At 37.0% G+C, this 26,212-nt stretch overlaps 1 protein-coding gene across 1 annotated transcript in view; it reads left to right on the top strand.

Annotated features, from left to right (window-relative positions):
* Positions 1–2,163: 2,163 nt before the first annotated feature.
* The window catches only part of RAD21 (RAD21 cohesin complex component), a 29,132-nt gene continuing 5,083 nt past the window's right edge, over positions 2,164–26,212 (top strand). The window contains exons 1-11 of the mRNA XM_080800948.1: positions 2,164–2,384; positions 9,715–9,889; positions 14,726–14,855; positions 16,894–16,993; positions 18,798–18,904; positions 19,767–19,973; positions 20,422–20,547; positions 20,885–21,007; positions 22,696–22,919; positions 23,918–24,077; positions 24,500–24,648. Coding sequence (XP_080657074.1) covers positions 9,746–9,889; positions 14,726–14,855; positions 16,894–16,993; positions 18,798–18,904; positions 19,767–19,973; positions 20,422–20,547; positions 20,885–21,007; positions 22,696–22,919; positions 23,918–24,077; positions 24,500–24,648 — 1,470 coding nt within the window. The 5' untranslated portion in view covers positions 2,164–2,384; positions 9,715–9,745. The remainder of the gene's footprint in view (positions 2,385–9,714; positions 9,890–14,725; positions 14,856–16,893; positions 16,994–18,797; positions 18,905–19,766; positions 19,974–20,421; positions 20,548–20,884; positions 21,008–22,695; positions 22,920–23,917; positions 24,078–24,499; positions 24,649–26,212) is intronic.

Genomic DNA, 26,212 nt, shown 5'->3' on the forward strand with positions numbered 1-26,212 from the left:
TTTTAATACACAGAAATGAATGAATATGTTGATAGGATGGGACTTTGAGACAAAACAGAACATATACCTTGTTCAAAAGAATTAAATCTAGCAGATTTAGGGGACTAGGGATGTATATGAAGAAATTATATAAAATCCACGAAAGGGAAGAAGGTGGGCTTGGGTGGAGATCTAATGGATAAGAATATAAAATAGTTCCAGAGAGAAGAAGTGATAGTACCTTGAGAATTCAGTACTGGAGGGAGAGAGGGAGGGGGAGGAGAAGCAGTGGGGAAGAGAGAAAGAGGGAGAAAGAGAGAAAAGGAGGGGAGAGTGGAGAGGGAGATATATTTTCAAATAAGGATTACAAAGTGGGCCTAGAGCAAGTATAGTTAAGAGGGACATTTAGAGTATCCAAGTATTTTCAATGTTCTTAAAAGTTGGGTATCTGATAAAGATTTACCCTACCTTGCTGGCTATTTCGTTGTTCAGAAAATAGAAGGAACAAGAATAATAGCCACAATTTACTGAGTAATTACTCAGTTTCCAGCATTATGTCATGTACTTTGTATATATGATCTCATTTCATTCTTTCAAAAATCATGAAAATTATTATCCCCATACAGGCAGTAAATGGCAGGGCCATCTTGTAAAGCCCTGAAATTTGGGGTAAGGAGGGGATCTATTTTATAGTAATAGCATTACCCTAAATAATACAGAGGATCAGGGAAGACTCTCTTGAGGAAGTAACTGTGGAATTAAGATGTGGATGATTAAGAATTAGACCGAGGGGAAGGGATGGAAATGCAAGACTGTTTTAAGCACAGCAAACGGCCCGTGCAAAAATCTTGAGGCAGAAGTGCTCAGAGTGCATTTGATTATTTAGCAAGTGGAGTGTCTGAGCACAGTGAGAAAGGGGGGAGCAAGCAGCAGAGGAACCTAGAGCAGGAGGCAGGGGCTTCATTAAGTATTCTGGGTAATAACCTGAAAGCTATGAAAGAGTTTTTAGAAGGGGAGGGGAGTGATTAGACATGTGTTTTGGAAAGGTTCTTTAGGCTGCAAAGGTTCTTTGCAGGGAAGGGAATAATTGAAGGAAGACAAGAATGGGAGTGGAGAGACAAGTTAAGGAGGCCACGGAGAGAATGGACACTTGATGGTGGATAGACAACAAACTGAACAACAAAAAAAGCTAATCTTCATATAACCTTCCTCCATCTGTTCTGTCTCAGTGTATGGCTTCCCAGTCCAGTCCATTTAACCCTTGCAAGTAAGTCCCAAACCAGAGGAATCATCTTTGCAACTCCCTCTACTACAACCTCATAAGGAATCTGTTGACCAAGTCCTGCTGGTTTTATTTCCTTTAAAAAAAAAAAACCCACAAACGACCAGAAATTACACCTAGACATTTACTCCAGTCCTCTCCAATATGCCTGAATGGTCTTTCTAAAATGAAGAAGCCTCCATTAGTGTCCAGACACATGACACTCTGCCATGAGACTTTTGCACATGATGACACGATGTTCTCTCTTCTTGGGAACTCAACCTCCACATCCCAGCTCCTCATCAATTGCTCAAGGAAGACCTTCTCTTCCACTCCCCAATTCCCCACTTTTGGGTCTCCTTGTACATTTGGCTTTTTTGTGGCAAAAGTATTTCTAAAAATTCCTCCCTAGCTATACCGGAAGCTTCATGAAGTCACGTACTATCTCCTTCAGTTTCATCATTACGCCCTAGACCCTATCTATCACAACACATGGTTCGGAGAACACCATCTATAAATATAGATTGACTCAATGAACCACCCACATTTTGTGGATCTTAAGGGTTTTATGTTATCTTCGTCACTATGGAACCATTAAAATTAATTTGTGTGTCCTGGCAAACAAATCTGCACAACAGATACTCCCTCTAAAACAAGCGTTGGAATAAAGGTAAACCCAGATAGTCACTCCACTGGCAAGCACTGCGCATGCGCTATCTGCCAGGTCCGCAACACTTGAAGACCCTCTGGCAAGAGAATCACTTTTACGCTTGCTCAGTTTGGGGCCGCACAACCAGAGGGCGGTGGAGGGGTGGGGGGGTTCCGAAGAAAAGGAAATGGTCACTGCGCCTGCGTCGCTCCTTCTAGGGCTCAGGCTGGCTGCGCAGGCGCATAGATACCATTTTGACCGTAAACATCCTGCCGATTTGAACCGAGGATTTGGGCGGCAGGAAGAGCCGCGGCGTAACGGCAGCCATCTTGTTTGTTTGAGTGAATCGGAAAGGAGGCGGTGGCTGTTGCCGCGGCGGGAGCTGCTCCAAAGCTACACCTCACAGGGGCTTCCCCCCCTTTCCCCGCCCCCTCCCCCGACCCTTTTCCCCTCCCCAGGCCACCCAGCCCGCCCAGCTCCCCGGCGGAGAGCAAGGTAAGATACTGGACCAGCCCCTCTTATTCTAGGGCTCCCTCCGCCTACCCCTTCCCTGCCGCCTGGCTGTCTAGGAGCTGGACTGGAGGGGCCGGGGGGGAAAACGAGGGAGAAGAGCACTCGCCGCGCCCCAGGACGTTGGCCGTGCTGCCACCCTCCGAGCTCCGGAACGGCAGCGCCTCCCGCCCAGGCCTCTTCCCCTGGGCCCGCCCTCGACCAGGACCCGCGCAGCCTGGGCCCGCATTATCGCTTGTTTGGTAACAAATGGTTCTGGTCCGTTCCAAGGCGGAAAAAGCCGTTACTCCGCCAGTCCCCCGGGAGCCGCATCTCCTGGAAGAGGTAGAGGAAACCCTGGGCCGCGGAGGGAGAGGCGGAGGTTTGAACGAGCCCGCTCTGGGGACTGGGCCGCCTACTCCGGTAAAAATGGCTGTCTAGGAAGACGCGGGGCGGGAGGCGGCGGCAGGTCGGTGCCCGCGTTGGCAGCTCCGAGGGGGCAGCAGCCGTGCGCCGAGCTTGGGTGCGGGGGTCGGAGATGTGCGGGCAGAGCCTTCGCGGGCGCTGTGGGGCCTCAACACCGCCGCGGGCCCCTCTCCAGGGACTGCTGCTGCTCCCCTCCCCCTTTTTAAAGGAAAATGTTGTTGGGAATATTACATATTGGACAGACCAATAGAAAGCCCGACCAAGGGAAGTTGCTTTTGATTCCGAGGGAATTAGCCTAATTGGTTCCCCCCCCCCGACTTTTTTAATGATTAGGATATTGAGTGTTTTGATGCTGATACAGGGATGCTTTGGGAAGGTGTGTGTTTCTGAGAAATACTTGACGTCTTTTTGCTCGCCGGGAAAGATTGATCTGCTGTGATAGAGTGGGGTGACACTGTCTAGTGCTGCCAGACCTAGCAGCCTCCTCCAAATTTGAAGGAAGAAAACGCTGGAGGTCTAGTCTGCCCATCCAATGATTTGTTAGGCTGTCTTAAGCGTTCAAAAACGCGCTTGTGTTTTTTTAAGGTTTTCCGGTAAAGGCTTGTGTTTATCGGCTCTCTTTGCAAGCGAAGATTAATATTTGCTCTCATAATGCTGTTTAGAATCATCACTGAATTCCAGAAAAAAAATTCTTATTTTCATAAAATGAATGCAAATGCCAGTGACTTGTGTGAGTCGGCAGAATTTTGGAGACGGGGACTGGAGAAGCTTTCCTAAATTGTAGTCATTAAATTTCCTTTTTTAATGTTGGAAGCAACTCATAATTATTTTTAAAAAGACACTGATGACATATACCATATCCAGTGATTAAATTATTAACAGTTCGTAAATGGTTGAGGTGACAGCAGTGCATAACTAATGGACATAGTGTGTTTTATACAAAGTTAGAATTACATTGGTGAAGTGTAACCTAATTTAATTTTTTTGTTGTTTATAAGGACAGTACATTAGTACACTCAGGAATTAAGTTTTCCTCTTTGAGTGGCATATGTTTAAAGTATTTTTAAAGTTGATTCTTTCCTGATGAATTTCTATTTACTGGAACACATATTCTGAGAAATTTTATCTTTTACAGTTTTGCACAGAAGGGAAATTTCTAATTTTTGAGAAATAAAGGTTTTGTGTTATTTGTTTAAATGTGATGTCAGGTTGTTAGGCATTATTGTGCTGATCTGTATATGATCTGCTGTGTGATTTTTTTTCAAAGTTACTGTTTACTTAAACCTAGTGGGATTGTGTTTGCTGTTCCGTTTCGTTCTCATAACCCTACTTGGTAAATATCCTCAATTTATAGACGTGTAAGCTAAGACTCAAATGTTAAGTAACTTTTAACCCTTACTGAAGAACTAAGGAGGGAGCCGAATTTGAATCTAGGACCTTCTGATTGTAAAACTCTTGTTCAAAGAATGTTAGTACCAGTGTTAGTGTGCAGGGTTGGAAATAACTTCTGTTCCTGAGACACTCCCCAATCCCTCAGAGATAATTACATTCTTACATGAGTTAGGTATAGTTCTCCAAAGTTAGTAAATCCCTGAATTTCAGTCTTCCAGGTGTTTATAGTTTGTGAAAATGAACCACACAGACTAAGCAGCTTAACTTTCCAGTTAATGGCAAAGCAGGATTGTGTCTTGACATCCAGTATTGGTATTTACTTTGAGTACGTAATATTTGTGTATGTTCCCAGTTAACAGTACAAAAAGGTAGGTCTCACTTTCCCAGCAGGCTCACCTTCCAAAGGTAACCAGTGTCATCAGTTTCATTTGTATGCCACAGATATTTTATGCAAGAGCATTAAATGTATATTAGAGCCCACCTTTTAAAAAAAAAATACACATATGTATGTCATAGTTTAAGGCCACACAAAATTCTGTTATATGGCTGTATTTTGTTAAAAGTCACTAATTAGCAGCTTGGTAAGTTATTTCTAATATTTTGCTGTTAAAATTCATGCTGGCAGGGCAACACAGTGTTGCAGTTAGAGATGTGGGCTCTGAAATTCAAGTTCCCACTTGCATTATATGCTAGTGACCTTTGGCACATTGTCCTCTCCTTTTCTCTCTTTTCCACTCTGTAAAATGGGCCAGTACTTAACTCATACAACGGTCATGGAGAAGATGGACACACAAAATTCTTAGATCTTAGTGAGATTTTTAAGATTTTTTTGTTATAAATATTTTACATCTCCAAGTATATCTTTGGCATTGTTACTGGAAGTGCATTTTCTGGTTTAAAAGTATCAGTGTTTGAGGTTTTCATAAGATGTTGGCAAATTGCCCTTCAAAGAGGTCATACCAATTTATACAACCATTGTCCTGCCCTGTTTTCTAACAGTGAAATACCATAATTCATATTGTAAAAACATGAAATTACTTTTTAGGATATATTGAGAAAAGTTTGCTGCTTTAGGGAAAAAAATGAGAAATCATGAAATTGCTAAACTATGCTCTGGGACCAAATTCAGGCTTTATGCTAAGATCTTTTGTAAAGGATTAACAGAGATATACAGAAATTCAAAATCTACAGAGATTAATCAACTTCTTTTTCTAAGATTGGTTAAAGGATAGTGATACTAAGGAAAAAGATTGTTTAGAGGCAATGATTACACTTTCTCCATATTTAGATATAAGCCAGTACTTGATCCACCACTGTTCTTCAGGCTTCCTTTAGTTATTAGGGTGATTTCCTCTTGCTAATTGTTTCCCAGAATAATTTTAGCACCACTCTGCTTTAGTTACCCCCATCCCATGCCAAGAAAGCATCTATTTAGGAATCTCTGCCTCTGCATAGCTGGGATATTTTAGGCATGGTACTCTGACTAGGAGCTTAAGTCCTGGCCATGAGCTACTGACACCTGTTGAAAAAAGCCAGTATTAATTTCTAAAATCTCTAGAATTTTTTACATGTGTCAATTATGAGATCACTTGGTGTATCTCATTTCCTTATTCATTAAGTACGTATTTAGTAGTTGACATGCAGTGGGCAATATTCTAAGAGCTAAATATTAAGGAGGTTTTTTTTTTTTCAAATACAGCTATCTTCTGCAGTGAAACTTGGGACATCTTGTGTATGACAGTGACCGTGTTTCTAAGAACAGACTGCCATATTGAATTTCTGCAAAATCCTGTAGACTTTATAGTGCTGTAGATGGAGCTTAATTTTCAAAATAACAAATGTTTAGGCTTAAAGTAAAAACACTGCTTTGCAACATAGATTCTTTGGTTATGGGAAGCATACTTTGAACTATAAAATACTGCTGAGCAGGATATAAGATATAATTGAGGTGTTATTTAGTTCTTCTACCTTAGAGTGTTTGATATGAATTTTTCCTAGTTTCATATTCCTTAGTTCTTTTCTTCATTTCACATTTGAGAGAAAGTGTTCACAACATTGAGCAATTGATGAAGTCTGGTTTTTTTCCCCTTTGGAGACAGTTTTTCTTGTGTAAATTAGAGATCCCCTGGGAGCATCTGGTTCAGCAAATGAGAATTTCAGGACACTTTGCCATTAAGTGAGAGGAGGCAAACCTGACTGAATTACTTTTGCACCACCATCCTCCACCCTTTCAGACATTTTTGACAGACAAGAAGTCTCTTGCCTATGATATGTTTAACTAGTAAATATTTTCTATACATCACTGGAAAGAATGGGCACAGTTCTTAATTCACAGTAAAGTAAGCAAAGTCTCATTTTAAAATTTATAGTCTCTCTATAAAAATATGAAAATTAGTGTTTATTTACTTTGGATTTTTTTAAAGCTAATTCAAAAAGGAATTTTTATTCTAACTAGCAGTGTATAAGGGTTGAAACTTCTGTATATCCTCACTGGACTTTGGTATTGCCATTACTTTTTATTTTAGGTCTTATAATAGATGTGCAGTGATTTCTCATGGGTCTGAATTTGCATTTTCTTAATGACTGGTGATGGTGAGTGTCTTTTCTTGTTCTTATTTGCCATTGTTATGTCCTTTGTGAAATTTCTTTTGCCTGTTTCCTAATGAGACTTTTTTACTTGAGTTTTTAGAATTCTTTGTTCTGGATCCAAGTCCCTGTCAGATAAGTCATTTTCAATTTTTTTCCCCCATTTTGTACCTTATCTTTACATTTTCAGCTCTTTCCTAGAACAAAATTTCCTTATTTGGGTTTTTTTTCCCTTTATGGGACATGTTTTTAGTGCTCATCTGAAAAAACTTACTGGGGTGCCTGGCTGACTCAGTCAGTTAAGCCTCTGCCTTCTGCTCAGGTTGTGATCCGGGGGGGGCCTACCCAGCAAGGAGTCTGCTTCTCCCTTTCCCCCTGGCTTGTGTGTTTGAGCACATGTGCTAGCTCTGGCACGCTCACTCTTATTCTCTCTCAAAAAAAAAAAGTGTGTGTGTGTTTATGTATATATATACACACCAAGCTTTAGGTGTACCAAAGGTTTTTCCATCTTTTTTTTTCTGAAAATTAACATTTTGAGTTACTTTTTATATAATGTGTGAGGTTTGGATCAGGATTCTTTTTTTTCCCACCTGTGGATGATGTCCAGTCACCCAAGCATTATTTGTTGAAAAAACTATCCTTTCCAGTTTGTCAAGCTTCTTCATCTTTGTGAAAAATCAGTTGGACTTACTTAAGTGGATTTCTGGATTCCCTATCCTATTGCATTGATCTGTGTCTTTTTCTGTCTGCCATACAGTGTTGGCTATTGTAGCTATGTAAATCTTTAAATTGGTTAGACAAATTCATCCCAATTCTTAAAAAAAAAAAAAAAAACACCTATTCTCATTCCTTTGCTTTTCCATATGAATATTAGAAACATCTTGTGAATAGCTATAAGAAAACTCACTAGGATTTTGATAGGTGTCAAAGTTTCTTTTAAAACTAAAACATACACTTATCATGCTACCCAGCAGTCATACGTCAGGACATTTGTCCCAGAGAAATGAAAACTCTTTTCACTAAAATTCTGTATACACAGATATTTATAGCAGCTTTATTTGAAATAGCCTCAAGCTGGAAGTAACCAAATATCTTTCAATAAATGATTGACAAAGCAAATAGTGGTATATCCATCTCATGGAATGCTACTCTGTGATAAAAAGGAACATACTACTGATACTTGCAATAATTTGGGTGGATCTCAAAGAGTGTTATGGTTGAATCCAAAAGGTCACATACTGTATGATTCCATTTATATAACATTTTCAAAATGACAAAATTAGAGATAAGAACAGAGTGTTGGTTGGTGGGGCTTAGGAATGGTAGAGAGGAAGGAATGGGTGTGACAATTTAAAAGGATGGGAGAGGAAGAGTTTTGTGTTGATGAATTAGTTTTGCATTTTATTTGCTTACGATGTTGGTTACACAAATCTGCACATGTGATAAAATGGCGTAGAATTATATATACGCATTGTACCAGTGTCACTGGCCTGGTTTTGATACTGTATGTATATAAGATGTCACCATGGCGGGGGAGGGGGGGGCGGAAAGTAGTTAAAGGATAAGTGGGACCTCTCTGTACTATTTCTGGGACTCCTGCTCTATAATTATTTCAAGGTCAAAAATGTTTTTAAAATGTTTAAGTACTTCTCATGTGGTATGGATGTGCTTGAGTTTATTTATGTAAAAACATGACATACATCTTCTAGTTCTGGGCGTTTTAGAAAAAAATTCATCTGGCAAAATGAATTTTTTTAATCTTCTGTGAAAGAGGGAAAATAAATAATATAAGGGAACTGTTGGGGCGCCTGGGTGGCTCAGTGGGTTAAAACCTCTGCCTTCGACTCGGGTCATGATCTCTGGGTCCTGGGATCAAGCCCCACATTGGGCTCTCTGCTCCGCGGGGAGCCTGCTTCCTTCTCTCTCTCTGCCTGCCTCTCTGCCTACTTGTGATCTCTGTCAAGTAAATAAATAAAATCTTAAAAAAAAAAAAAAATATATATATATATATATATATTTGGGAACTATCAACACAGAATATAGGAAACATGCACAGTTAATGTACTCTCCAAGCTGGAGTTTTTAAGGTGCTTTTTTTTTTCCCTTTATGTATTTATAACATAGCTTGCTGAAAGAAAAATAAAATGTGAATAACACTTATATTTCTACTAAGGCTATTTCAGTCATAAGATAAATATTATACTGTGTCATTGTCCTGAATATAGTATTTAAATTATTACTGGACAAGTGCTTTTCAAGTTCCTGAGTTGGGAAAACTATATATAAAATAGCTTTTAAGCGTCAGTTTTTCTAACTAGTCACCTGTAAAATGGAGCCGACCGCCTTTTTATCTTTATTTGATACAATATGAAATGTGTATTATCACAGTGCTTGTCAAGAGATAGTAGTTATTGTATAAAGCATCTAGGTGAGTATCAGTTGTTAATAGGGTTCTTAAAAAAATGGAAATTTACACATTAATTAGTATCTGTTCCTGAGTGTTTTTCTTCTTGGACATAGTTTTCTTGCCATGAACAACGTATTATATAGCTTTTGGCCACAGTCAGACTCCACAGTTGGTAATCAAGATAGGAATGGAATGAACACTTGATGGAACTTCAGAATGAACAAGAGTTGTTTGGTGACAATTTTTACTAAACAACTAAACAAAATCCTGGCACTTTTCTTTGGAGTATGGAAATGATTTGGCTCCTGTGTCCCTTTTCCCTTCAGCTCTTAATATTTTGAGGTTTTTTCCTTCCCCTCTCAAAACTAAGCAGTAGGTTCTTTTAAGTGTGTATTGTACTTTACTTAAACCTTTCATAGTTCTTATATTTAAAAGAATTGGAATCTTTTATTTTCAGATTTCTTACATGTCTTGATAAATCTTTGTTTTCATATGGTATTTATAGTAACTCTTTTTCCCTTTCAGGTTTTCTCCTGTTTCATAATCAGCCGGAACAATGTTCTACGCACATTTTGTCCTCAGTAAGAGAGGGCCTCTGGCCAAAATTTGGCTAGCGGCCCATTGGGATAAGAAGCTAACCAAAGCCCATGTGTTTGAGTGTAATTTAGAGAGCAGTGTGGAGAGTATCATCTCACCAAAGGTATGTTTGATATTGATACTTTTTATTCAGTTTGTTTATTGTTTACTGATATGTAAAATAGAATTTTGTAAAATTAGGTTAACATCTGTGTATATTGGAGGCAAAGAAAAATTTGTAGATTATCCATAGTTCCAGTGTGATATGCTGTTCCCTTTAAAAATTCTGTAGGTGCACTGATACTTTCATTTGCCAGTTTTCCTGGTAGATCAGTATGAGGTCAGGCAGTACCCAGATGTTTTATATTTGTCTTTCTAGATGTTTTTGTACTAAAATATGTATGTAAGTATTTCTAATTTGGGAATTTAAAAAATACTCAAAGAAAGGATCCATTAATGGGAAAGGTTGTAGGGATCAAGATCTAACTATCTTATCCACCTGGTAAATAGTGTCCATAATGCTTGTTCATCCTCAGCTCCATAGGCCTACTTGCTCAAAAATACCCAGATTTTTGCTGTTTCTTGAAGATAATCCAACTTTTTCCCTGTCTCAGAACTTTTATACTTGCTGTGCTCTTCTTCTGAATATTTAATTACTGTCTCCCACTAGAATGGAGGCCTCATGAAAGTCCTTACCTTATCTGCCTTGTTTACTGCTCTGTACCTAGAGGAGCTTTTACTGACATCGGCTGAAACAGTTCTGAAGCAGTGGTTTTTCACCCTTGAATTTCACAAATAGTGTAACTAACTAAACCAGGGCTTTTGTATTGCCAAGAAAGGACTTTAGAACACACACTTACATCTATTAACATCATTAGCACTTCATTGAAAAGCAGATACATTGACTTCAAAAATGTGTAAGGACTAATCTCAAAGGAAAAGTCCTTAAATACGATTTTATAGAAATATCTGTTTTAATGGTCCTTTCTTGGACTTTTTATTAACACACAAACACACCCATTGTCCTATTGAGAAAATGTTCCAGATCACAGCTGTCTGGACCAGCACTGTGAGCTACTCTTAGATTTGGCAGTTTGGATGCTGCCGGTTGCCATAGTGTGTTAAATAAGAGTAATTCTTGATTGCTGAAAGAGCAAGAGGATCTCAAAGGAATAAAGCTGGGATCTAGACGAGACTTGTTCAGAAAAGTCGTGTGGAAAAGGATATGTTTTAAATGAAAAAGTGAAAGTTTGTATTTTTAATTAGAGCTGAATTATAAAATTTCCATCTGTCTGGAATTTTGGCTGGTTTTAGAGTTAGAGTTGGTGGAATTTGTTACTAAAGACATTTCTATCATGTTAAAATTTCTAAGACAATATTAAAATAAAAACTTTACAAACCAGAAAATAGGTGATCTCTAGTCCTACAACTTAGAGAAACCTTTAGTGTTTTGGTATGCCTTCTAAAACATGTCCATGTTTTTTACACATAATTTTTCTCCTTATTCTATGTGTACACAACTCCATTATACGTTTTATAACAAGTCTCTGTTCAGGAAAACCTCTGCTCATAGCTTTATCATCATTTTTGATATTGCATTATACAGTGTCCTATTCTCTTATCCACAGAATTTAAGTACAAAAAACGGGAACAGACTTGACAAAAATTGAAGTGAGGTCACTTGTATATTCATATATTCAGTATAGAACTAATGGATATGATTATTAGAAACTGCTCTAAATAGATGCTACTGGGAGTATCTTAATATATATTATATGTGCTGCGTTATCTTTATGACCAAGAGGCTCTGAATTCCAAAACACCTAAGATGTAAGATAAAGGATTATGGACCTGTAATTCATTGTTCTGATTGTACATGATTTATTCTACCAGTCTCTTCTTTGGATAATGTAATTTTTTTTCATAATTTCTTGAATTTTAATTCCTCTGACCCTGTACAGTGTATTAAAATATACAAAAGATTTCTTTAGGTAGTAGGACTACAGGTTTATTTTCGTCTTCTTAAAAAATAACCATTGAATAAATACTGCTTGCAAATATTTTGTTCACATCTGTGTCTTTGACTTAATTTTTATGTGAGATTAGAATACATCAAAACCAGTATTGCATAGAGAAGCTTCATGTTCAGTGATCTTTTCTTCATATGTGTAAGTTTTCCCTTAATGTTGATGTTTAGGAAAATAATCAATGGGCCAGGTGATACACTTAAAAGACTTCTGATAGACATTCGTAGTTCGCTGCATAGGGAGATAGTACCAGTTTGCACTGCTCATCAAATTGTTTGAGAATATGAAGTTTTCTACCTTTTATAGGTATGCTTACTGAGGTAAGTGAATGGAAAAAGGAGAGGTTGAGCTGTTTTCTTGAATTAATATCTTTAACATCTATAAACTTTAACATCTTTATCATCTTTAACATCTATAAACATATCGAGGGTGATTTGGCTTAAAAGGATAACAAATTTTTTGTAGTGTGTGCAGAGTATTTTGTACCCTGTTAGGGAGGCTACAAAAGAGTATAAGACAATTTGATAATAAGGTATGTCTGAATAACCACAAAGCACGGCACGCGGTTCAGGAATAATGTAAAAGACTGGACTGTGTGTGAGAGAAAGAATAACTTATTTTTTTAAAACCATTTCTAAGTGGGTTATTTGATTGATCTTGTTTTCTTTTGGTAGACTATAAAGATACCTCCACAGAGTGAACTGACTTGAAAATTTCTAATGTTTGCTCTTGGTGTGCAGTTATTGTTGTGGGTGATTGTCGGTTTCCAGCAAGTGTCAGATATATAGCTCAGTTGCAGCTGCTTGCCTTCTGCCCCTTCACCCCCCACCCCTCTGTGGGAACAGCCACTGGTTACCTCTGTAGAGCTTTCTCTGCATATATAGCCTGTGTTCCTTATTACACCTACACTCTTAACATGAGCTAGCTCAACAGATATGGCATACTTCATTTTACCTACTCAACTCTGAACCAAACTAATATACAGGGAAAGTTTTTGCCCAAACTCCACCTTTCCTCATAGTTGCTAATCCTTTACAAGATAATTGAACGCAAAGGGTTTTGAACCCTCATCCTTTTTTTTTTTTTTTTAAAGATTTTATTTATTTGTTTGACAGAGATCACAAGTAGGCAGAAAGGCAGACAGAGAGAGGAGGAAGCAGGCTCCCTACTGAGCAGAGAGCCCGATGCAGGGCTCGATCCCAGGACCTTGGGATGGTGACCTGAGCCTAAGGCAGAGGCTTTAACCCACTGAGCCACCCAGGCGCCCCCCCCTCATCCTTTCTTAAGTGAAGGTGCAGTCAGTATTTTAAATTTCCTAAGACCACATCATAAAAGTAGATTCTCTTTTTCCATGAGGTGCAATATTTTAAGGGTATTTTCATATCAAGGATTTTTCATATGATAAGTCCTAGATTTGATCACAAGTTTATAATTTTAGATACCTAAGAATTTATAGCAGTAAATTTCATAATTTGTGCTTTAAGTCATGTAAATTTTTCCATAAATGTAGAACCTGAGAGTCATTACAAATAGAATCCTAGGCTGCTGTAGACAGTAGACATATAACTTAAAAATACAGTTTCATTTTTTAAGTAATATATTAATCATAACTTAAGCAAATGATTAACAACTTTATTTGCTACTTCAGAAATTGAGGACTTTATGGTATGATTTGGAAAATGATCTGGGGAAGTTTGGGTTCATGTTGTCTTGCTCTCAAAAAATTTTCTGTATTATATTTTGGATATATAATTTTGAATCATTCTGAACTTTGAATTCATTCTGTTAGATTGGGTATTTACTTTTCTTTCTTTTCCCAACTACTGTATCTCATTGCACACAGTGGATCTCACATAAGTGCTGAATGAGATCCACCTTAAAAAGAAAGAAAAAACAGGCTGAAGAGTTTATTTTCTTGTGAAAAAAGATGGGTTACCATTACCCCTTGTTAGTTTGCCTTCCAGTCAACTAATAAAACTCGGTGAAAAATGGCTTAAACAATAAGGAAATTAACAGTCTTACTTAACTAGAAGTGTAGAAATAGGGAGATTTAGGATTATTCGAGCAGTTCAATGATGTCATTCATCTAAGGACTCACCAGTTTTTTGTTTTTTTTTTTCCTTTTTAAAGATTCATTTATTTATTTTGCTCAGGAGGTGGGGGCAGAGGAAGAGGGAGAGAGTCCCAAGCAGACTCCACACTGAGCACAGAGCCCCATGCAGGACTCAATCTCACGACCCTGAGATCATGACTTGAGCTGAAACCAAGAGTTGGGTACCCAGCTGACTGAGCCACCCAGGCACCCCAGGACTCACTAATCATGTTGGTTTCTTGTCCTTGTACTTAGGGCCTCATGACTACAAGTGGCTCCAAACCCCACCTGCTCACAACACAGAAAGGGAGAAGAAAGAGGCAGGCATTCTTTTATTGGGAAAATCTTTCCCAGAAACTGACCTACTTCGCTATTCTTTCTTGTTGTTTGAACTGGGCTTTGTGCCCGCTCAAGAAGCATTAGCAAAGAGGAATGAGTCAGTTCTTCAGGGCTGGGGACATTCACTTCCCAACAAAATCAGAGTTCAGTTAGCCAGCAAGGAGCAACAATTATGGATATGGAGTAGCAACCAGAAGTGTTCCATGTTCATTAATGTGCTTATGACAGCAGTCTATGGAGTACCTTACAACCTATTTCATAGCTATGTTAACTGATGAATTACTACCAGTCTGTTCTTTGTGGATATTGAAGATTTACTGGTAAAGGCATAAATAAAATATAAGTGATTATAAGGAAATGTCAAATAAATGATTAAAAGTGTAAAGAGAGAAAGTAAAAGCTGCCTATAAATTGCTCAGAGTACAAGCTTTTGGAGTATGATACCTATAAAACCAAGAAACTAACTTTATAAATTAGATTAATATTAATGTTTTACTCACAGGTGAAGATGGCACTCCGAACATCAGGACATCTCTTACTGGGAGTAGTTCGAATCTATCACAGAAAAGCCAAATACCTCCTTGCAGACTGTAATGAAGCATTCATTAAGATAAAAATGGCTTTTCGGCCAGGTATTGTTGACTTTTTTTTTTTTTTTTTAAACCTTGGAGTTTTATGTAATGTGAAAACCTGCAAAGCATATGTTCTAGATCCATTCATTTTAATTGTAGGACAAGGAACCCTTCAAAAATAGGGCAAGGCTTGGAGAGTCAGTGGGTCAAGGGAAGAAGCCCACATTTTTCATGCATTTGGAATTATAACACTCTACTCTTTTTTAACCCCTTTTCATTAGTTTTTGTAGAACAGAGTTGAAATATTGAAAACTAATTGTTACATGATTTTTTAAAAATGAAAAAGAAATAAAGAAAAATCTTGGGGTTTAAATTTTTTTTCTGGATAATTTTAGCATATTCTTAAAATTCACTTTTAACCTGAGAGTTTTATTCAATGTTCTCTGTAGTTTTTTGCTGTTTTATCATAGGTCATGATTGATTCTAAAGTTGGACTCTAAGAACCAGATTTCCATAGATAATAACTACGGTTTTTATCTGAATTCATGTTTCACCTCATAATTTTTTAAAGCACTGATGAAATTTTATTATAATTAAAATAATCAGTGTATAGGAGAGATGTCTTTTACGGTAGTTCCTGCTGCGGTTGTATTTTAGTACTATAATATGTGAACAGTGAATCTTTTGAGATCTAAGATCTTATTTAAAATAATAGTTATACAGATGGCTAACAGACACATGAAAAGATGGTCAGTATCACTCATCAGGGAAATACAAATCAAAACTACAATGAGATATCACTTCACACATGTCAGAATGGCTAAAATTAACAACACGGGAAACAACAGATGTTGGTGAGGATGTGGAGAAAGGGGAACCCTCGTACATTGTTGGTGGGACTGCAAACTGGTGCAGCCACTCTGAAGAACAGTGTGGAGGTTCCTCAAAAAAATTAAAACTAGAACTACCTTATGATCCAGCAATTGCACTACTAGGAATTTACCAAAAGGATACAAAAACACTAATTCAGAAGGGCACATGCACCCCAGTGTTTATACGGCATCATCTATAATAGCCAAATTATGGAAAGAGCCCAAGTCCATTGACGGATGAATGGATGAAGATGATGTGAGGTGTGTGTGTGTGTATACATACACACATATACATATGTGTACATACACAATGAAGTATTACTCAGCTATCAAAAAGAATGAAATCTTGCCATTTGCAGTGACATGGATGGAGCTAGAGTGTTAGCTTATGCTCAGCAAAATAAGTCAGAGAAGGGCAAATACCATATGATGTTACTCATGTGAAATTTAAATAAAACAGATGAACAGAAGGGAAAGGAAAAAAAAGAGAGGGAGGCAAACCATAAGAGACTCTTAATTATAGAGAACGAAGTGAGGCTTCCTGGATGGGAGGTGGGGGTAGGCTAAATGGGTGATGGTTATTAAGGTAGGCACTTGTTTAGATGTAAGTGTTATATATTAAGTGATGAATCACTAAATTCTACTCCTAAAACTAATACTAAACTATATATTAACTAACCAGAATTTAAATAAAAACTTGAAATAAAACAAAAACCAAAGATGTTTAGGCAGAGGCTGTGATAACTTGAATGATTTCTGACCTGTGGATACTAACTGCATTTTGCTTAAATAACCATGCTTTTTGTCTGTCTTTTAAAGCAGTGCATTTTTAGTATAGACCACTTGAAGAATATAGAGAAATAAAACAATGCAGTCCCACTTAATCCTAAGATAAACAACTCCTCTTTAACATGGAGAGTGCTCCTTTGCAGTTGTTCCTCCTCTTACAAATTTCATGTCATTGAGAAAACGGTCATTAATATTTTTTTGTTGATACATCCTTTTAAAGACATCACTTTAATGCATAGGTAGTGCTTTGACTTTGTTGTTGGAAAGCAAATAGTTTGGCTTATGATTATAGAAAAACAAAAGTACTTGTCCTTCAGTGGTACGTTGCGTATATTATCAGTCTTTCTAGACTATAAATGTTGACTTTACCTTCCTTTGATCTCTGGATAATCTCTGCTCTAACCGTTAGACCTTCAAGCTTACTGTTTCTTTTCTAGGTGTTGTTGACCTGCCTGAGGAAAATCGAGAAGCTGCTTACAATGCTATTACCTTACCTGAAGAATTTCATGACTTTGATCAACCACTGCCCGACTTAGAGTATGTCCCTCCTCCCTCTTTTAATTGTTGACTTGGTCTACAAATAACATTACTTGCATCAAACATATACTTTTCTCTGGAATATTTTGGCATCAAGTTAACAGGTTAAAATGCATAAACTTTCAAATAGGATAGTATATACATATGGAACATATAACCTAGAATTGTTTTTTCTATAAGAAAGTTGTATAGATAGCAACTTTAACAAAGCTAAGATAGGAGAGTTCTGATATTCTTAGTCCAAAGTTTGTATAAACTAAACAGTTTTCCAGGTATGTGCTTTGCATAATGAAATCAGTGAACTTGAACTGTTGCTTCGTGATTTTTCTTTGGAGGTATATATTAAAGTCATCTACTGGTTATCATCTTTGCCAGGTTATACTCAGCCATAATTTCTTTTCTTCTTTCCTTTTTTTAAATAAACATAAGAGATAACTCTTTGAAGAGCAAGAAAAGGTCATTGTCACCACGTACATTTGAGAGGGGAAAGTTGTACAGAGAAGGCCATTATAGCAAAATACTGTAGTGTGTTTCCCTTTTCTTAAGTCCTCAAAACTTAGCTGTCTTTACCATGACAGGGAATGTGCCTGTAATTTCCTGTGATTTAGTAGCACAACTGACAGCCAAGAAACCCTCTATACCCCCATTTTTTGGGGGGGGGGGATTTCTCTGCCTTTTTTTTTTAATTAATTAATTTATTTTAATAAACACATAATGTATTTTTATCACCAGGGGTACAGGTCTGTGAATCGCCAGGTATACACATTTCACAGCACTCATCATAGCCCATACCCTCCCCAATGTCCATATCCCTACCACCCTCTCCCGTCCCCCCTACCCCCAGCAACCCTCAGTCTGTTTTTTGAGATTGAGTCTTTTATGGTTTGTCAATTTCTCTGCTTCTTAAAATGATTTATGACTCCTATTTATGATTTATTTTGATGTGTGTGTGTGTTAATGTAGGTGCTATCTAGCTGCTTTCCTTTTTTTTTTTTTTTTTCCCCCTCTTCTAATGTATGTTTTAAAAGTTTTCATCGTGGAAATTTAACAGCCAAAAAGTAGAAAGATTAGTGTTAGGAACCCCATGTACTGATCAACCAATTTCTTTAATTACCAATATGTTGCCAGTTTTATTTCGTACGTATTTCCACAACTCACCTTCCAACTCCCACTGGATTATTTTAAAGAATAGATATCTTACTTTCTTTGTAAATACTTCAGTATCTCTTTTGAAGGAATTTTCTAAATCTATCCATAATAACAGCTCACCTTTAAAATAAGTTACAATAATTCCTTAATGTAATATTCAGTCAGCATTCAGATATCCCCAGTTGACACACAAGGCTTTTTTTCTTCAGTTTGTTGAAGTTAGAATCTCTATAAATTCTCCAGACTCTGTCTGGTTGATAGGTCTCAGAAGTCTCTCATGCTTTTACTTGCCATTTATGTTCTAAATTTGGCCAATGATAATTCCACGTTGTTGCTTAATACACATGTCTTTTATTTAATATTTTTAAACAGTATGAGATTAATTTGTTAGAGGAAGAAGCAGTCTCAGAAAAGCTGTGTAACTTTAGCGTTCACATCACGACCCTGATGAAAACCCATACCTCCTTAGACTGTGCATTTTTAAGTTTTTCCTGTGTATAGTATATTACCTAGGTAGTGATTTCAAATATTAAGGCTTATAAACCATGGTGACTTTTGTATGTATGTTTCCCTGTAGAGAGAATTAGGATTTTTTTTTTCTATATACATTGCAGTGATATTTTGAGATGAAAATGTATTTGAAATTCTTTTAAAGTGACATCGATGTGGCCCAGCAGTTCAGCCTGAACCAGAGTAGAGTGGAAGAAATAACCATGAGAGAAGAAGTTGGGAACATCAGTATTCTACAAGAAAATGATTTTGGTAATAGAGAAATAAATTACTAGCCACTAGCTAGTAATGTTAGAATTTTGTTGCAGCACAACTAGTGATTTGAAAAAGAAAACCCAGACATATGTTACATTCATGATGACAGAAGGACAAAATTTCATCTCATGCTTTTTCATCAAGAAAAGAATTTGCCTTACTACCAGTATGTTAAGCATCAGTCATTTCCATTTATGCACCAAACTTTATTCTTTGCCTATTCCTGCTTCCCATACAGTGATAGATCCTATATATGGATCTGTTAAAAGTCCCACGTCTGAAGTAATGCCCATTTTTAAACTAATCGCTTGGCAACAATTTTAGTATGTATCTACTTTTTTTGTGTGTTTTTTTTTAAGATTTTATTTGTGAGAGTGGGCTAGGATGAGGTGGGGTGGGTTGGGGTGCAGAGGGAGAGGGAGAAGCAGAATCCCTGCTGATCACAGAGCCCCACACAGGGGATCACGACCTGAGCCGAAGGCAGATGCTTGACTGAGCTACCCAAGTGCCCCTTCTACTTTTTGAACAGTGTTTAAAACGGGTAGCCAAATTGTTTTCTTGATGAAAACACATAACAGAGTTTAAGTCTGAATGTTTATGCAGTGTAACCTATAGACATATTTAAATTTACTTAATATATTTAGGATAGCCTAAATTTTAGTCCTATGTTTGAATGTGCTAGTCATGCCCCAGAATCAGCTTATAAAATAGAGATGCTATGGGTTTAAAGTTTTGAACTGGATGTTTTAATACTCAAAGGTAAATAAGGTTTCAGTTAGCAGATGTGCCATTCCAATTATAATCATTAGCTGTTTTCTTTTATGACATGTTTTTTCACTAACAACTAAAATTTGTTCAGGTGACTTTGGAATGGATGATCGTGAGATCATGAGAGAAGGCAGTGCTTTTGAGGATGATGACATGTTAGTGAGCACTAGCGCTTCTAACCTCCTGTTAGAGCCTGAACAGAGCACCAGCAATCTGAACGAGAAAATTAATCACTTAGAATATGAAGACCAATATAAAGATGACAATTTTGGAGAAGGAAATGATGGTGGTATATTAGGTAGGTGACAACAAGGTGATTATTCTAACATTTCTTTGTTCATTTGTGGTGTTTAAGAGAAGTCGTGAATTCTGGGTTGTAAGCAGCTCTTCAGGTATATATGTGTGGATTGTGACTGGTTGATTTCATTCAAGTTCTCTGTGCAACTGTAGCCTAAAAATGTTACGGCATTACTGCATTTTGGTAAAGGTGCTTATCTCGGAGTTTTAGGTTTTTCTAGTTCTTAAACTCCTCCATTTGTGTTTGATACCATATATTAAATGTTTTAAATAGAGATGTGAGCTAGAAAATAGAATTTTTTCCTTATACTTTTGTATGCTACCTTGAAGAAAAACACAAGCTGGATACAAATTTTTAAATTTGGGTGATTTTAATGTAATTTTCCCAGCGATTGGCTCTTCTAGCATTTCTTTTTCAAGTTCTAACTAAATTTTATTCCCTATTTCAGATGACAAACTTATAAGTAATAATGATGGTGGTATCTTTGACGATCCCCCTGCCCTGTCTGAGGCAGGTGTGATGTTGCCAGAACAGCCGGCGCATGATGATATGGACGAGGATGATAACGTATCAAGTAAGCGCTTCCTTGTTCAGTGATGTGGGCATGGTTGTGTGCAGCTAAAAAGGTACTGAATGTAGAAGACCAAAACTGGAAGTTCTAGCTCTTAGTGAATTATAAATCTCCTTAAATACAGTGCTTAGGATCATTCTGATTCTCTTCAATGTTTAACCCTGCACCGCTCCCCGTTTTTTAGCCAATAGGTTCCCCTCTAGAGGGCCTCCTTCATAATCAGAAAATGTTTGTTACTGGTACCAGTGCGTTTCTTTATTTCTCAAAGGGATTCTTTTCCCCCATTTGTAGATGTATTACATATCCGTGCCTTTTTTTAACCAAATTTCTGTTTTTATAGTGGGTGGGCCTGATAGTCCTGATTCAGTGGATCCTGTTGAACCAATGCCAACTATGACTGATCAGACAACACTTGTTCCAAATGAGGAAGAAGCCTTTGCTCTGGAACCTATTGATATCACTGGTGAGCAAATAGATTTTTTGACTTATAAAATTCAGAACATAAGGTCTTAATTCTGGCTCTTCTCTATTCTGTTACTCTTGTTTTAGATAGATTGCTAAGCTTCTTTCTCCTTTGTCAGTCATCTGTTATAGAATCTTCAGTTACAATATAAGTATCTTAGAGAATACCTGTAGAAGTTGCTCTGCAATACAGAAGTATAGAATTAGGTTTTTTGCTGACCTTTTTCTTAGTCTTTTGGAGTTCCCAAAATAACAGGTCCCATGTGTAAAAATTAGAAAACATTACAAAACATTTTACAGTGAAGTACGAGATGGACTATTTGTTCCAAAGTTCTAGATTTTGTCTAATAGTTGGGCTACAATCTGGGAAAGCCTAAGAATATTTTTCTAACTGGGAATTTGATTTTAAAATCAGTGTTGTTATTTTTTTAGACATAGCAAAACATGCTGGGGTGCTGCTTCTCAGTGAAAGAAGCAAGATGCGTAATTTGGATGCGAAACTAAAGTTTCTAGATGGTTTATGGGTACAGAATACTTATATTTCAGTTATACTTGAAATTAGAGTGTAATTCAAGATATAGTTAATACTTTTAAGTAGAACAAGACTAACTTTTTAGGTTTTCTCCTAGAATTTGATTATTAGAAATTGTGACTTAGGCTTCTTGCTTATAAAGAGTGTTTGCTAGGCACCTACTCTATTTAGAAACGAAATAACAATGAACAAGTCTTTATCCTCCTGGAACTTAAGTACTAATTAGTGGAGCATGGGTAAGTAAATATGTACTATATTATGTGACAGATATTACAGAAAACGGTAAATGAGGCAGGATGGTGGATACATTGCACTGTTTAAAGTAGGATGATCAGACTTTGGTGGCCGTTTTAAGAACGTTGACTTTCAGAGAAGGGTGGGAACTCAGTAGCTGGAGGATAGGGGTTGGACAGAGGCTGTCACTGAATAACGTCTTTACCTGAATATTTTATGCAGAAAAATCTTTGGGTGTATAACATTTCTGACAGGATAAAATCTTGAGGAACGAACTTGTATCTTAAGAAATTGAGATAATGCTACCTACTTAGCAGTTTTAGTAAGGATTAGAAATGAATACACAGTAAGTAACTAGGATGGAGTTCCACGTCTATCTTAAGGGGGTGTGGACTTTTTTTCTTTTCACTTAATCTGCTTGTCCAACTGTCATATATGAATTGCAACTTTTCCACTAAAAATCATGGTAACTACAGCCATTTATGGAGAACTTAGTATTTTACAACTTCTTTGTAAAGAGGAAATAAAGAGATAAGCAAGATAAAGTTAATTTTTCTTAGTGGTCACTCAGGTGTAAGAAGTCATAAAACCCAGGACTTGAGCCCAAATCTGAATCAAGTATGACGTGTTTTGTATTTACAGTATAAACTTAACATGGGCAAACTTACTGGCTTTTACATTATTTTACTCATTTTTGCCCAAAGTCTGTATACATTCATTAATTCAGCAGATTTTTATTGAGTACCTATTATATGCCAGCCTGTCGTCTACATGGAACTGCAGAAACATCAGTTAAAACGGACTCTCCCCTCTTAAAGCTTTTCTACCAGGTATACAGAAAAGCAGGGATACAATGAGACCAGGTCTCTAGGTTTCATGATGGCCTCACGGGAAAATGACCTTATTTTCTTCTGTCATTCCAGTCAAAGAAACAAAAGCCAAGAGGAAGAGGAAGCTGATTGTTGACAGTGTCAAAGAGTTGGATAGTAAGACAATTAGAGCTCAACTTAGTGATTATTCTGATATTGTTACTACTTTGGATCTGGCACCACCCACCAAGAAATTGATGATGTGGAAAGAGACAGGGGGAGTGGAAAAACTCTTCTCCTTACCTGCTCAGCCTTTATGGAATAATAGACTACTGAAGGTAATACAGTTTGCAGAATTTTTTTTTTTATATATACATTTGGCCTTTTAAAACTAAACTCTTAAAACATACTTGACATTTTTGATCAGGTATTTTCAACTATGTGGCACGTTTTTTAAATTAAATCACAGTATAAGATCCTGCTGATACCTGTATTTTTAAATGATGTAGAAGGAATTTTTTTCTATACTAAAAAGCCATTGAGGTTTTTAATACTTACTCTCCCTTTTCAACCTCTCTATAATGCATTACTCTACCATTGCCTTAGTGTACACTGTGCTTCAAGTCTGCAGTCTTTAGATGTTGCTTTCTAGAAAGCTAAACCGTGAAGTGGTTCTCCTTTTTTCCACAATAAAGAATTCTCTGGCTTTATGAGAATCATTTTTCACCCATAAGCCCTTTTCTGCTCACTTTAAGTTCCAGACTATTTCAAAACAAGGTTCTGAAGTGAAGAACTGAGTGAAGCAGTCTATGAGACTGTTAATTCTGAAGTTAAAATATGCATAAAAATGAGATTCTACTGTAGACTTTATATGATTGTTCTTCCAATAAATAGTAATCATTTGGAAGAAAGTCCTTAAACTATTTCTTTGACTCACTGATCTCATTGGAAGTAAATCAAAATGTGGAAAAAAACCATTTCTGTGAAGATTTTCATTACATTTCTTGCAATTAAACTAAAAAAAAAATTGAAAAATGTTTCAGATGTGATATATGCACACATATAGATAAATGTATCTCCACCCTGGAATATTATGCAGTCATTAATTATTAAAAGTGATAGTTAACAAGATTTTCATACTATTAAGTGAAAAAACATGTAAAAGTACTTCATATGATTCCATTAGATGGAGTTTTAAGTGTGTGAATATGAAAATAAACTTCAAGAAAATTTAAAATTTTCGTGTTATCTTCAGGTTATAAGACAGTAGATAATTTCATTTATTTTTGACTTCAGTGTGGTTTATTTTTATAATTGAGATTTTTTTTTTTAATAGCTCTTTACACGCTGTCTTACACCACTAGTACCAGAAGATCTTAGAAAAAGGAGGAAAGGAGGAGAGGCTGATAATTTGGATGAATTTCTCAAAGAATTTGAAAATCCAGAGGTTCCCAGAGAGGACCAGCAGCAGCAGCACCAGCAGCGTGATGTTATCGGTGGGTTCTATTGGAAGAGTTCCCTGAGGAAGTTTAAATGAGCATTTGGCTTAAGATTTACCTGTATATTGCCAGAGTAAGAGAAATCAGGAACAAAGAAATATACTCAGATTTTCAGACAGGGAAATAATTTGACTGCTTTGTTAAATAGAAAGCTTTCTGGTTTTGGAAAGGTTTAAAGATTAGGACTGGCTGAGTAATCTGCTAAGAGGATTATCCTGCATTAGATTATAGGTGGTAGAATTTTGCCCTTTACCATCTTTTATGTGTTTTATTACAAATTGAGTAATCTTTGCAGAGGTAAAATTTTTATTTGGCCTCCTTCATTAGAGAAAGTACTTTTGTCTTAATGCATTAGTATTAAATTCTGAAATATTGTTAAAGACCATATAATTCACATCTCTTCATATGACTAATTGCAGATGAGCCCATTTTGGAAGAGCCAAGCCGCCTCCAGGAGTCAGTGATGGAGACCAGCAGGACCAACATGGATGAGTCAGCCATGCCTCCACCACCTCCTCAGGGAGTCAAGCGAAAAGCAGGACAAATTGATCCAGAGCCCGTGATCCCTGTAAGCACATCAGTCATCAAGAATTTTACATCCCTTGTAATAGTATTATCTTAAGGAGCCCTTTTGAAATATTTTGGTTGAGGAAAAAATTTACAAGGAATAGGTCCGGAGAGAAGGAATGGCAGCCAAGGATGTGAACACAGTTGTGCCCCGAGGGAGAAAAGATATTCCAGGAGTTTGAGCCTTCTTAGTCTTGTTTCAGGGTGGCCTAATGTGACCATCCTTGTCTAATGTGGAATCTTTGAGTCTAAACTTGGTTCCATTTTAGCTCAAGGTGTATCTGACAATCTTAGATAAAGATGAAAAACAATATAAGGATCCTATTAATTTCTTCAAGCATGTCATGAGTTCAATATGAACATAGACTATCAAACTTTTTAATTAACACCTAGTTCTTTTTTTTTTTATTTTTAAGATTTTATTTATTTGACAGATAAGGGACCACAAGTAGGCAGAGAGGAAGGGAAGCAGGCTCCCTGCCAGGAAGAGGGCCTGATGTGGGGCTCGATCCCAGGACGCTTGAGATCATGACCTGAGCCGAAGGCAGACTTAAACCACTGAGCTACCCAGGCACCCCCACCCAGTTCTTTTTTTTTTTTTTTTTTTTTTAAGATTTTATTTTTATTTATTTGACAGAGATCACAAATAGGCAGAGAGGCGGGGGGGGGGGGGGACAGGCTCCCTGCTGAGCAGAGAGCCCAATGTGGGGCTTGATCCCAGGGCCCTGGGATCATGACCTGAGCTGAAAGTAGAGGCTTTAACCCACTGAGCCACCCAGGTGCCCCCTACTAGTTCCTTTTTTAAAAAATACTGGTTTTCCTTGTCAGCAAGATTGAACATTTTTTCTCCAGTCTTAATGAGATAAAATTGAAACATAACATCGTACTAGTTTATGGTGTACAACATAATGATGTGATATTGTGGGATCATTTCACAACGTGTGTATGTGTATAACATCTATCACTTTACATATTACTTTTTTTTCTTGTGTTGAGAACTTTCAAGATCTATTCTTAGCAACTTTCAAGTATATGATATAGTATTAACTATAATCACCATACCATGTATTAGATCTCCAGAATTTAGAAATGGAAGTATCTTTCTAACCCCTAGTAACCACTTCTGCACTCTGCTTTTATGAATTTTGCTTTTTTCTTAGACTCTGCGTAAGTGGTACCATATATATTTGTCTATTTCACCTATACTGCCTTCTAAGTCTATGCATGTCGTCCCACTTGCTTATTATTTTTTACTCTTCTTGCCTTCGCTGTCAAATCCAAAAATCATTACCAATACCTATTTTGAGGAGCTTCCTGTCCTAGTTGTTTTATGGTTTCAGGTCTTACATTTAAGTTTTTAATCCATTTTGGGTTGATGTTCATGTATGGTGTAAAATAGTGGTCCAGTTTTCCCAGAACCATTATTGAAATAAGATTTCCCCATTGCATGGGTCGATTCCCCATCTCTCTATTCTGTTGCAGGTTCCTGCAACATGAGACAGTTTTAGGCTACCTTACTTATTAATCAGAATATACTTGTCAAATCGCTTAAAAAAAAAAAAAAA

Source organism: Martes martes (genome assembly GCF_963455335.1).
Source record: "Martes martes genome assembly, chromosome: 4".
NCBI classification, from domain to species: Eukaryota; Metazoa; Chordata; class Mammalia; order Carnivora; family Mustelidae; genus Martes; species Martes martes.